At 44.0% G+C, this 13,002-nt stretch overlaps 1 protein-coding gene across 5 annotated transcripts in view; it reads left to right on the top strand.

Annotated features, from left to right (window-relative positions):
• xrn1 (5'-3' exoribonuclease 1) overlaps positions 1-11,941 on the top strand; it is a 31,864-nt gene extending 19,923 nt beyond the window's left edge. The window contains exons 26-42 of one of the 5 annotated variants that reach the window (XM_063218800.1): positions 45-134; positions 625-760; positions 3,183-3,239; positions 3,387-3,519; positions 4,034-4,103; positions 4,531-4,729; positions 5,355-5,453; positions 5,975-6,067; positions 6,741-6,839; positions 7,646-7,723; positions 7,829-7,960; positions 8,197-8,332; positions 8,576-8,733; positions 9,656-9,769; positions 10,075-10,177; positions 10,272-10,426; positions 11,133-11,941. In XM_063218800.1, the coding sequence (XP_063074870.1) occupies positions 45-134; positions 625-760; positions 3,183-3,239; positions 3,387-3,519; positions 4,034-4,103; positions 4,531-4,729; positions 5,355-5,453; positions 5,975-6,067; positions 6,741-6,839; positions 7,646-7,723; positions 7,829-7,960; positions 8,197-8,332; positions 8,576-8,733; positions 9,656-9,769; positions 10,075-10,177; positions 10,272-10,426; positions 11,133-11,432 (2,152 nt within the window). In that variant the 3' untranslated portion in view covers positions 11,433-11,941. The other 4 variants (XM_063218799.1, XM_063218804.1, XM_063218801.1 and 1 more) reach the window with 4 other exon arrangements.
• Positions 11,942-13,002: the final 1,061 nt, after the last annotated feature.

Raw genomic sequence — 13,002 nt, 5'->3', positions numbered from 1 at the left:
ACAATGCATGCACTGTTAACAATGTCAACTGTTTCCCTTCCCAGGTTCTCTGAAGTGTTCAACCTTGTGTCTAGGAACAGTCATGACGATGTCTTCTACGAGGACGACATCTGGCCCGGAGAGGATGAAAATGGGTACGCCGGGGAGGGGGCGCCTAAGGATGCTCAGACATCTCACAGACATGGCACTCACAGACCTAACTTGTCTTAAAATGTCGTATGAGAAGAAGGATGAAGTAGGCCTGCAACGATTAGTCAACTAATCGTGACTAAACGACTAGAATTTTCATTGTCGACTAATTGTTGAATTTAATTCAATGTTTTTTTTACTTGCTTTACTAATAATGCTTTATTACTTTATTGAAATCTAAAATTGCCCAGCACGTATTAATTGGATGCTGTATCTCTGAGTAAATAAGCTACTGTGATGATTTAAAGCTCATTGTGAGCTGGGAGAATTTTGTCACTTTCCTGTGCTAGAGGCCAGGAAGGTTTGTCGGATATTGGAGCAAGTCTCTTTTTTTTTAGGCGACTAATCGTGACTAGATCTATCTATTAGTCGACTGTTAAAATAATCGTTATTTGCAGCCCTAGGATGAATAAATACTTTTTGTTCTGTGTACAGCGCGGAAAAGGTGCAGGAGATCACGGCTTGGTTGAAGGCTCACCCCGTCAGCTCCACTTCCAGGGCGTCATGTGACCTCCAGATCCTAGACAACGGCATTGTGGAGAAGATCGAGGAGGAATTGGAGAAGACTAAGGTGAGCACAGTGTGGAAGATTTGCATGATGCGTGATTTACCTTGAAGACTATGGGCCCTTCTCAAAACCTAGGACAGTGCACTTCCAAGTGTATCAGCCTAATTAGTCACACCCAGTGATTGGATACTCTTTATTAGTCACACCCAGTGATTGGATATTCCGTAGAGTTCACCAAAGAGTATCCAATCACTTGGCGTGACTAATTAGGCTGATACACTTGGAAGTGCACTGAACTAGGTTTTGAGAAGGGCCCGATGACTCTGGCTATGTCTCAAATGACGCACTTTTGTCAGTGCACTGACAGTCAGTGCACAGTGCGCACAGTGCGCACAGAGGTCTTTACTGCATAGTGTTGTGGAAAAATATGAGCACTATGCACTGTGCCCTCACTGGAAGTGACGGCTGAGCATGGCATTAGCTCACCAAAATATGAGTTGGCTACTGTTTACAATGCACAGCGTCTGGTGCTTCAATTTCCATGTCCTTCACCCCAAAGGATAACAATCACACATACAATACTTTGGTTGGCATGAAAAGTTGGTGTCCCATCAACATTACTTACAGAATTAGGAGACTGTGAACCAAACTCTTCTACTGAACTGAATGCCACATTTCCTCCGTGTCATTGTCAACATGGCCGCCATTTAGTGCGTGCAGTGTCCATCATTCAAGCACTGCATTTTTCCGCCATTGTTAGGGGATCATCCTGGCATTTTCAGTGCACTGGCTCAACTGACATTTTCAGCGTGAGCGCCCTAGGCACTGAAAAACAGTGCCCGAAGTGCACAAGTGCGGCATTTGAGACACGGCCTCTGTGTGCGTGTAAACCTCAGGCCCTTCAGTGGTTGCCTCGCCTTTATAAGGGTACTAGTGAAAGTAAACTTGCGCTTCCCCCTAGTGGATGTGTTGTGTCAATCCGTGTGGTACTGTCTACCTGTCATCCTAGCCACAACAACATTTGGGGGACTATTCTTCATTCACCATCCCGTTTGCAAATGAGAAAATTACATTAGAAGTTCAGTTCAGTTCAGTTCAGTTCAACTTTATTGGTACCCGAAGGTAAACTGGGTTTGCAGTATAAAAGAGAAGATGGCTGTCCTTACATCAGAACCACAAGACACATGACACATAAACATGGAGTCTAAAAAACACATGTAGGCTTCACAAGGAAATAAATAAAAATGTTTGACATTTGACTGAAAATACACATACAACATATACACTAGGGGGGGGGGGCATGGCAGAAGTGACACCACACTCCTGGTGCAGCTAAAGTGCAAAGAGCATTTTTACAAATACATTTTTTTTATTTTATTTTACATCTTGTTTAGCAAAGTAATTGCAGCTGGGACAAAACTGCTTTTGAACCTATTGGTTCTGCAACCAGGAACTACCAGCCTCCGTCCAGAGGGGAGGTACTGGAACTCACTATGCAAAGGGTGTCGGCTATCATCTAGGATAGCCATTGCTATCCGCTGTAGTTGCTTTGCATACAGGGAAGAAGGGTGCAGCTGTGGTTCACCGATCAGTTTACTTGACCACTTAACAATTTGGTATAGGCGGTTCTTGTGTGTAAGGGGGACATTGCCAAACCATGAAGCTAAAGAAAAAGACAAAATTGATTCAATAAAGGAACGATAAAACAAAATCATCATGGACTTATCAACATTAAACTGGCAAAGCTTCCTCAAGCAGTGTAAACGCTGTTGACCTTTTTTGCATACAGCTTCACAATTGTCCTGGAAATTTAATTTGGAGTCAATGATGGTCCCTAAATATTTGTAGGATTTAACTTGTTCCACTAGTTGACCTTTCATATTAGTGGCCACACACCTTGATTTTTTCCCAAAATCAAGGTGCATATCCTTAGTTTTGGATATATTCAGGATATATTTGGAATTGATCTTTTGCGAGATATTGAGATATTGTGATGAGATATTGAAAATTCTGTTGTCGGTGACGTCATCACGAGGCCGCAAGTGAGCCAGGGAGGACGGGAGTCCGCATATTGGAATCCACCCTGTGTGACTGTGTGTGCATGTATTCCGCTGCCCATTGTTAGGAATGGGGCTCGTCTGCCGCACACACAACTACTTGGCTCCTTTCGTTGTCTAGGGGGGATTATGTCGACTACTCTCGCTCACACCCTCGCGTACAAAGGAGTGTGTTGTAGATATTTTAGGATGGCATTGGTGTGCGTGAGAACAGGCCAAAATCCAAAAATGGGTTTACCAGGGAGATGAGGGCCTACCCACCTCTGTGACCCAACCCCAGGCCCTTCAGTAGTGGCGTCTTACCTTTATAAGTAAACCAACTCTTCCAACGGCCTAGTGGATGTGTTGTGTCGGTCCGTGTGGTACTGTTTACCAACTGTCATGTATTCTTTGCCTTTACATCTTTCGTTTGCTTCTGCCATTTGCAGGTGAGGAAGAGCAGCAAGAAAGTGCGGGTCACTGTGAAGCCACATCTGCTCTACAGGGTGAGTTCTAGCCGCTGAGACGATCCTATAATAAATAAAAAAAAACGTGTGTATTTTGTACTTAATGTAGTGTGTGTGTGCGTGTGTGCGTGTGCGTGTGCGCGTGCGCGTGCGCGTGCGTGTGTGTGTGTGTGTGTGTGTGTGTAGCCTCTAGAGCAGCAGCATGGCGTTGTGCCCGATCCCGATGTGGAGTACAAGCTGTTTGACCGCGTTGTGAACGTGAGGGAGGGATTCTCAGTGCCGCTTGGTCTCAGGGGAACTGTCATTGGCATTAAAGGAGGTAAAGTACAATCGCCATGTGTCCTCTCTTGTCACTAAGGAAAAAATTCTAATATCGTTGAGAAGACCACACTTGTTTTGGTTTCTAGAAGTTGGTTAAGTGTATGTTAAGTATGGTCTTCTCTTACACCTGATGATGCCATATTTGTATTGAATTGAATTGAATTGAATTGAAAACTTAATTACAGACTCAAAAAGTTCCATATAAGATACATAAAAAGACATAAAAACACACAAAAAACAGACAGGTACATCACAAAGCACCTGTTCATTTGAAAACATATAAACATCTATACCAGTGATGCCACAATTCAGAGAAGTACCTTGTATCACTCTGCCTGGTATCACAAAGAGTAGATATTATACCATTGCTTGATCCAGCAAGTCTACCCATAAATCTATGCATAAAATTTCTCAGCAGTGCATGAAAAGTGGGGACACTACAATTGACAAATAAAGTGCTTGCGCTCGTCCATCTTGTCTCTCTGAGTTGCTTTATGTCTGCACTCTTCCAGCTGAGCGTGAGGCGGAGGTCCTGTACGAGGTCATGTTTGATGAGGAGTTTGCTGGTGGACTCGCCCTCAGGTGAGTGTGGCCAGGCTGTTTGTGCTTGTACCCACAGTATCCCCAGAGAATCGTATATGAGAGGGAGAGATAAATCAGGGTGGTTCTTTTCCGGTATCCATGTGATGTCGGGTGAACGCCTCTTTAGGAGACCTTCGATTAGGAGATCTTGGATTGTTCTTTTCTTTTTGTGGTGTTTGGTGGCGTCTTGCACAAGATCTACAGCGGCAAGGGAACTTCATTTATTTTCAACCTAAGCTCTCCAAAGGTCTCCTAACCGAAGGTCTCCGAAAGGGGTGTTCACCTGACATCACATGGATACAGGAAATGCACAGGCTTGTAGTATCTTACTCTACTAGATGATTCTTTGCTTCTATATTGAGACGTGTGTGTGTGTGTGTGTGTGTGTGTGTGTGTGTGTGTGTGTGTGTGTGTGTGTGTACTGCAGGTGTTCAGCAGGTCGTGGCTACCGGCTGCCTCCCAGTGCCTTAATCAACCTGAGCCACGGCGGTCGTCTGGAGCAGGGCTCCTCCCGTAAGCTCACTGCCGTCATCAAGCCGCAGCTCTCCTCCGCCTCCCAGCATCAGCATAAGGGCCAGCTGGCTGGCCTCAACCACTCCCCCCGCTCCCCCTTCATTCCCACACAGGTACGACCACTGAGTTTGTTCCCCTAAATGTAAATGTAGGGCAGTCATGGGTAAGCAGTTAGGGCGTCAGACTTTTAGCCCAAAGGTTGCTTGTTCGACTCCCGACCGGCCGGGTTGTTTGGGGGGAGGGGTACTCTGAGCATGGTACAGTCCCTTGGGCCGCCATTGGGGGCTGCCCCCTTGCATGGGTCAGGCATAAATCTTCATCTTCAGAAATACAGCCGTACATTGGGCGGGCATAAGCCCAAGTGGGTAGTGCCTTTTCAGTGTGACCTAGAAGGTACACAGGCTTTTCCTGATTCACTCCTTGCTATGTATTGTTTCTGTGAATGGGAAACGCAGCCTGTGGAGGTGACTTGCCACTTGCAACCGCAGCATGTGTATGTAACTAGGTGACCCTCTGTATTTCAAAAGGAGTGAGTAAAACTGGATTACAGTGGAAGTAGATCTTTAAATAAAGATAATTGTTTTAGACCTCATTTGATAGTATGCAGTGAGTCAGACCTACTTTTTTTAAACTTTTGCGCTAAATATTGCAGAGAAATGTTGAAATATTGCCCCGTATTGCATACTGAGTTTGGTGGTCAAGAGTGAAGCCTGATGCCGTGTTCTTTTTGTTCTGCAGCAACAAAATGGTAAAGGCTTTAACCTCAAGGCTGACACTCAGGGCAACAGACACTCGCCTCACAAAGCCCTCAATCAGAAGAACCAGCAGAAAGTAAAGGTGCATATCCATCTTTTGTGTTCTGATTTGATATTGCCTGCATTTGATGTATTTTGCGCATGTGATTCATTTTTGTTTGGTGTGTGTGACTCATTTGATTCATTTTTGTTTTGTGTGTGCGTGTGTGCGTGTTTGTAATTATTGTCAATGTCTTATCAATATGTTTAGTTTAACTACCGGTAAACACATTGGAGTCACAAGTTCAGTCTTCTGTACCTGCAGTTGTTACCTAGATGTTTGATGATAAAGTATACTCTGACTTGACTTTGGCATGCATTTTATCTCAATCTGTTAAAAGGTGGCAAAGGTCCTTATCCTTTCTCTCTCCCTGGTGTGTGTGTGTGTGTGTGTGTGTGTGTGTGTGTGTGTGTGTGTGTGTGTGTGTGTGTGTGTGTGTGTGTGTGTGTGTGTGTGTGTGTGTGTGTGTGTGTGTGTGTGTGTGTGTGTGTGTGTGTGTGTGCGTGTGCACGTGCACGTGCACGTGCGTGCGTGCGTGCATATGTTTGTGTGTGCATCCACAGGGCTCTGGTAAGGATGAGGAGTACAGCAATGTATGGCAGTCCCTTCAAGGCTCAGCAATGCCCCAGAACCCACCAGCTCACTGGCACAATAATGTGAGTTCAATGACTATTTCTATTGTGCTGGATATTGTACTTCTCCCCTTTCTTCTTTTCTACACGACTGAGGGAGGCGTTGGGGAGCCCTCGGGGATAGTTTTCAATACTAAGGGGGGCATTGGGAAACTTATGATGAGGTAAAGGGGGCGTTTGTTCAAAAAAAAGGTTGAGAACCACTGGTGTAGTACAAGGTAACATATTTCTACTGGTTGAGAACCACTGATGTAGTACAAGGTAACATATTTCTCGGGTTGCACAGCTCGTGTTGTAGGTGTGATGGGGCGTCATCAACTGTGTATGGGTGCCTATGAAGCAGCGGTAACCCAGCCTAAACAATGGCACAAAGAAGCAATGTGTATAGCACATCTGTATTTGGGCCTTGATCACCCCAGCGGAAACAACTAATCAGAGAGAAAAAAAAGCTCTTCTGGTGTATCTGGGTAGCTATATTGTCTGTGAGGAGGCACAAGTCATTTACTGTAATTGTCAGATCATTTGCAATGGCATTATTGAAATAGTTTTGCTGTGGTTGGAACATTTGATTTGCGCTTCACCCAGTCTCTGTGCAGTTCTCTTATTTTTAGCCTATGGTGGTGCATATCTTTCTACCTAGTTGTATGATTGTGTGTCAGAGTGACCACTAACTGTTCTCACCTACTCTGGTTCTCAGCTTGGAAAGGGCAGCTTGCCTATGGTGGTAGCCAGTCCACTCAGCCAGGGTATGATTCAGAACAGCCCATCCCAGGGATTCCAACCTGCCAATAAACCAGTACGTTCTTCAAACATGTTTCTGGCCCTAAAGCAGTGAAGATGTCATTTTAAAAAACAAAACAATCACCTGGCACATTATCTACAGTGAAAGTAATGATGTTGAGACAAGAGTAGTGAGTGCACTGTTGTTTCAGTATGTGACAAGTTGGAGGTGGTATTTTTCAGAGATTTCTTGGAGAGGCCGAGCTTGACGCAGGACAGGGACTTGATCTGGCACCAGGCAGCGATGTAGAACCAGTCATGGGCCCTTCAACTTCTCAGTGACAGGGCCACAAGCATTAATTAAATAACATCATTAACAAGCAAAATTACATGAATTTATAAACAAAATACAATAGAATTGGCTAAATGGTTCTTTTTTAAACTTTTTTTCAAATGTTTTTTTCTTAAATGGGTAGATGAAATATGTAATGAATGATCTTATAGTTCAAGAAACTACATGAATTCAGTAAACACTGATTTTAGATACATTATTATGTGTACTAAATACAGATGGAGTATTTATGTATTAATATGTGCTTATTTAATCATATCTATTTATAATGATGTAGTTGTTTTAATATTAAGTAATAATAAAGAAATAAGCTTGACCACAAATGTTTAATGCCTTATTCTTTTGTAAGAAACAGTTCAATAAAATATAAGCAATATTTCATGTTCTATGAACTCCCACTCATTGTTAGGTCTTTAGGACCCTTTTGCTCGGTTACGGTTAACCTTTTACTTATATTCTCTGTCCTACATAACAACAGAATTGGATTCAGTTTCATGTGTAATGCTTGTGTTTTACACCCTACAACATAGAATTCACAAGGTGGCATCAGGCTTTTGAAGAGAAACGAAGATTTAAATGTAATAGCCCCCCAGCACCAGCCAAATAAGGTGAGAAGAATGTTGTGGAATGTGTGGGGCCATACAATGTCCTACTTAGTCAGAACTGCAACATGCAAATACTAATAATGCTGTGAATTTGTTCAACTATTTCAGGCTTCCACTGAGTTTGAAGACCTGATTGCAAATCTAAAGATCACCAAAGGAAATGAGCCTGTTCCTCCACTTCCTTCCAAAGAGTCGGCAGAACAATTAGGGGAGCCCCTCTCTCCTCAGTCCTTTGCCATGGTATGCACTCCAAGCTATTGTACTGCTTGCTATAGCTCATGATGAAAAGGAAAAACCTCACACTCTCTTATTGGTTGCAAACCAAACCATTACTGATATTTGCCTTGACAGAAATAATTTCCTCCTACTAAGCCTGTTGTGCATTTGACCTAGTAGTTTGAGCTACCGTTGAGATGATTCTATGATGCACGTTGTCGTCATTAAAAGTGCTTTTGTTTGTGTTGGGTGTGTCACAGAAGGGAACTCTAATGCTGAAGGAAATGCTGAAGATTGATGGTGGCTCCCCTGGCCCCGCCTCTGCTGACGCGCCCAACGCAACTCACCCCAACACTCAGCAGCACCAGCAGCGGAGACGAACCTCCAAAAAACTAGGTACACTATTCTTAACACAATCGTCATTTTCTGGGAAGCACATACACAAGGCTGGAAAGACCAAAAAAAACAAAACCATTTAAATGTAGTGCGTACAGGAAATAAGTAAGCATGAAGTGGGGCGTGCAACTACATGTAAGAATGGGCCAGTCGGCTCACGTTAATGGTTCACATAAAGTTAGAGACTTCAATAATCGGCACATTGTCATCCTTTTGTATCATCTTTTTTTTACCTTTCCACAGCCGCAAGCATGAACTCCCCCCAGGCTGAGTCCTCTGCTTCCCCCCTGGCCCCAGCAGCTATGCCACTGCTGCCCAGCCCCGTGGCTGCAGAGCTGGGTCGCCTCTGTATGGGCTGTGGCATGGGCCCACCTGAATTCACCTACCTGCGCACCGCACAGGTCAGCACCGACCACAGCTTGTTGTTGTACCCCTCATACAAAACTGGCTCTTTTTAACATTTTTTAAATTGTTATTATTATTTAAGCAGTGTTCAGAAGATCATATTTTTGACTCCACCTCTAGGTCATTTTGTCCAAACAACAACTGATTGTCATCCTTATTCTAAAGACCTTATTCTAAAGACCTAAAGATCTTACTGAGGCCGATACTTGTGGTTTTCCCCCAATTTAAAGTACTCTCGTGAGTTGTGAAGGTTCAATGCTCAAAATCTACGGGAAAAAAACCCAGAAAGGAGTGGCTCCCAGCTGTGATTCTGTTCCCATCGTTCACATAGTCGTTCAAAACAATCAATTTGTTCACGAACGTCACAGCACTATTTTATACTCTCTCTCTCTTACTCTTTTTCTCTCTTTCTTTCTCTTTCTCTCTCTCTCACTCTCACTCTCACTCACTCACATACTCATATACTCACACACAAACTGCATTCATTTTTTAACAGATGAAAAGTTCTGCCTGTACACCTACCTCCAAAAACATCTGTACCTTTTTCTTGGCCCTGCCGTGGCCATCCGGTAGGGCCCTCGCCTGCCATGCGGCTAACCCGGGTTCGATTCCCGGCCCGGGTCCTTTGCCAACCCATACCTGTCTCTCTCCCCGTTCGCTTCCTGTCTACCTCTCGTACTGTCCTGTCCATAATAAAATCTAAGACAAAAAAAAAAATCTGTGCCTTTTTCTGGGTGTAGGGTCTGGTGTTCTCTCAATAAAATCTGCTCAGTAATCCCTTAATCCCGATGCCAAAGTGACATCCATTATATGCCAGCTCCAAAATCACGTTACGTATGTTTTGTCTGCTAAGCAACATATGGTAGCAACTTTTATCTTTCATATAAATATCTTTACTATCTTCTTTCCTGGTTGTAGGGTCTGGTGGTGTGCCAGGTGAAGCTGTCCAATGGTGCCCTGGTGCATGGCCCTCAGTGCCAGTCAGAGAGCGAGGCCAAAGACAAGGCAGCTTTGTTAGCTCTGCAACGCTTGGTGAGCATGATCATCACATTCTGGATCAGCTCCTGTATCGACAAAAACCTGCCGCAATCAAGGTTTTTAAAAAAAAGAAAGAAAGAAAATAAAGTCCACACACCAGGCTCCTGTTTCTTTTCATTTAATGTGACGTTTTGAGCAGCATGCCCTTCCTCAGACATCGGGAGCCTGGTGTGCGGACTTAATTTTCTATTTTCATGTGACTTTGCTGGTCCTGCACCCAGAATATTTTTAGATGGATGTGTGTGTGTTTTTTTCTTTAATGATTGCTTCTGTCTGTTTCTGTTGGTTGGCTCCAGCAGAACTCTGTGGGCCCAGGGTTCCCCCTTCCCCCGGCTCTTTTCGCAGGAGTGCCGCCAATGAGGCCGTTGGCTCCCCATCCCTCCATGTTTGCTCAGCCACCCGGTGAGTGGACTCGTTAGTTGGGTCTTGGTGAACAAACACAATTGAAATTGAGTGTGTGTGTCCGTCACTGATGCACTTTTGTTTTCCTGCACAGCCCTCCTCATGCCCCCCCAGGCTTATGGTCCTCATCCGTGGGGCCTGCCTGTCCCCCACCAGGGTCATCCCTTCTACGGTGGCACCTTCCCTGGGGCCAGGGCCCCACCGCCCTCCATGCCCATTGGCACCCACAACATGTTTGTGCCTCCTCAGGTCAGTAGAGTCACAGCCAAAGTCTACAAACTAGCCGCTCCACTCGCTATTCGACCCATGCCTGCAGTTCACCAAGGGGCGCTGTCGAGCGGCGAGCGCAGCCCAGTCATTCTGAATGGAGTTTGCGCTCCTCCATTGGTGCCCCTAGAGTGCAGTACCACCCGGAAAAGTTGACAGTGAATTCTCTCGCCATATCCATAGAACCTCTCTGGTAGAGTCGTGTTCACATCACCAGTGTGCTGTGCAGCTGTGGCAGCAGTGGTATACATTGATAAGGAACTGAACTTTTATTTGTAAACTCTCACTGCAGACATAAAGTGTGCATTCCAATATGCACTCTCCTGTCCTCCACTTGTGCTTGTGGCCTCTCCCCGCCTCCTGGCTCCTCCTCTGAACAGTAGAATTGTGCTTTTGTAAGATATTGAATTTATTTCTGTCGTCAGTGACATCATCATGAGGTCACAAGCAGGCAAGTGAGCAAGGGAGGACGGAAGTCTGCAGATTGGAATCCACCCAATAATGCCATTTTTGTCGTTCAAAGCGACTCAAAGTTGTGTGGCATTATAGTGCCATTTTATGCTCAACTGTAAAATATTGAAGGATGCTAATGCTGGTAGAGGACGGAAACTGCCCTTTCCTCCAACTAAACCATGCAAAAAAATTAAACTGCAAACTAAAACTTTTTTTTTTTTTTTGCATTACACAGGTGACAAAGAACAGAGTGTCCGGTCGCAAGATGCAGCAGGAGTCTCGAGAGCGAGCTGCCTCCTTTCCTCATGCAGCACCTGATAACCCCGGCACCGACCCAACTCCATCGTATCCACCACCCCCGGCAGTCTCCCCACAGACTCCCCCTGCTAGCCTACAGGACAGTGCCGAGAGGGCCACGCCGGCCACCCCCAAAACTCCAAAACAGAACCCCAACCCTCACACACCAGGCTCGGCTTCCAAACGGAAACACAGGAAGCTGGCAGTGAATTTTGAGGCTGCTAAAATTACAGAATGAAATCTTTGAACTGTCATTACTTTAAAATGAGTTTCTGCTTTTGGTTTTTGTAGAGTGTTTTTGGTCCCTCTCTGTCAATTACGTGAGAATGGAGGTTTTAATTCTGGGATACTTCCTGCCCTTTACAGAAAGCTAATCATGGAATCTCCCATCTGGATCATTTAGTACAATTTGTACTATAATGAAATGTTGCTTTTGAAATTGTTTTAAATTGTGCTACAATTGAATTTTTCACAGGTTTTTAAAATGAAGGCCAGAAAGTATGAATTAAATTATCAAATTGGAGGCATCCTCCCCCCCTGACCAAGCACCTTTTTATATGGTGCTAGCAATGAATCCGTTTATGTCTACATCTGTATACTTTACTGTATTTTAAAAGCTCTGATCTGGAACTAAATTTTCCCACTTGCCATATTTCTTACACCATGTTGAAGTTAAATTTACCTTGTTGTACTACTTTGCTTGTATATTAAAGCAGTTTTAATTAAAGCTTTATATCAGTACAATTATATCTGAAAATTGATTTCTGTTAAATCTGTCTGGTAACACGACTGTTGTTGGAGCCTGTCAGCTGTTAAAGCAAAACTACATCTTTCCAATTTGGTTACCAAGTAGGGGAGAACAGGGGTTGGTTGTCACAAGTTATGGTTGTCACACTCGTCATATCTCGGCCTCTAAAGGTTATTTTTCAAAACCACAGAAATGTTTGCAATTAGTGACAGGACATCCATGTTAATAGTTGAGTTAAAAAAAAAAAAAAAAACGTCAAAATCAGTATACAAAAGGGAATAGCTACAATTTTGGTAGGCCTACTTTTTTTCTAAGCTAGGGCAATCCATGTGGAAGCTAACCTCCAAAAGAGTTAAACATGTAAGTTGGGGTTGGTTGTCACAATACTTTTCATTAGGCCTACCTGGTAGCCATAGCATGAGGTGAGGTGCACATTCAGTTTAAAATACATTACATTTTTAAAATTCTAAAGAGAATAAAATGTAGCACATGGACCTTATTTGTTGACCCTGTATGCATGAGCTATGAAATTATACATCAATTTGTATTTAACCCATCATAAAAGACACCGCCACTGTTCTAAAGCTGTTACTAGAATGGCAATGGCCAAGCTGTGATGTATTACTAAAGGCCCTGTGCACACTGTCATAGTGGTACAGTAGGCCAATGGTAGTTTTCCAGATGTCATATACAGCGTTCCAGTGGTGAAACGTCGTGATCGGCTACATCTAAGTTGAAAGAAGTGAATCTTCAGAGGCCCTTTTCTTCTCTATGTGGAAAAGCACACTTTCCTCTACGTGTCATTGATATTGGACTGTACAGGGCAGCAGAATTATATGCATACTGGAAGGAAGGGGATAATCAAGTTCTAAGCAATAATTGTTACCCAACATGCAATAATTCACTACTACATTGAAACGCGCGAGTGATGGGCTACTTTGTTTCACGCGCAAAAGCGCAACTGACGGAGAGGCAAAAAGGGCAGGGGTTCAAGGCCGCCTACGTGTGCGCGCGTCTGTCATATTTATGGCATGATTAATTTGGGAGAATGTCTCTTTAA

This window comes from Engraulis encrasicolus, chromosome 16 (genome assembly GCF_034702125.1).
Source record: "Engraulis encrasicolus isolate BLACKSEA-1 chromosome 16, IST_EnEncr_1.0, whole genome shotgun sequence".
In the NCBI taxonomy this organism is placed as follows: Eukaryota; Metazoa; Chordata; class Actinopteri; order Clupeiformes; family Engraulidae; genus Engraulis; species Engraulis encrasicolus.
Note: the sequence above shows the minus strand (reverse complement) of the source record. Positions and strands in the feature narration are given on the sequence as shown.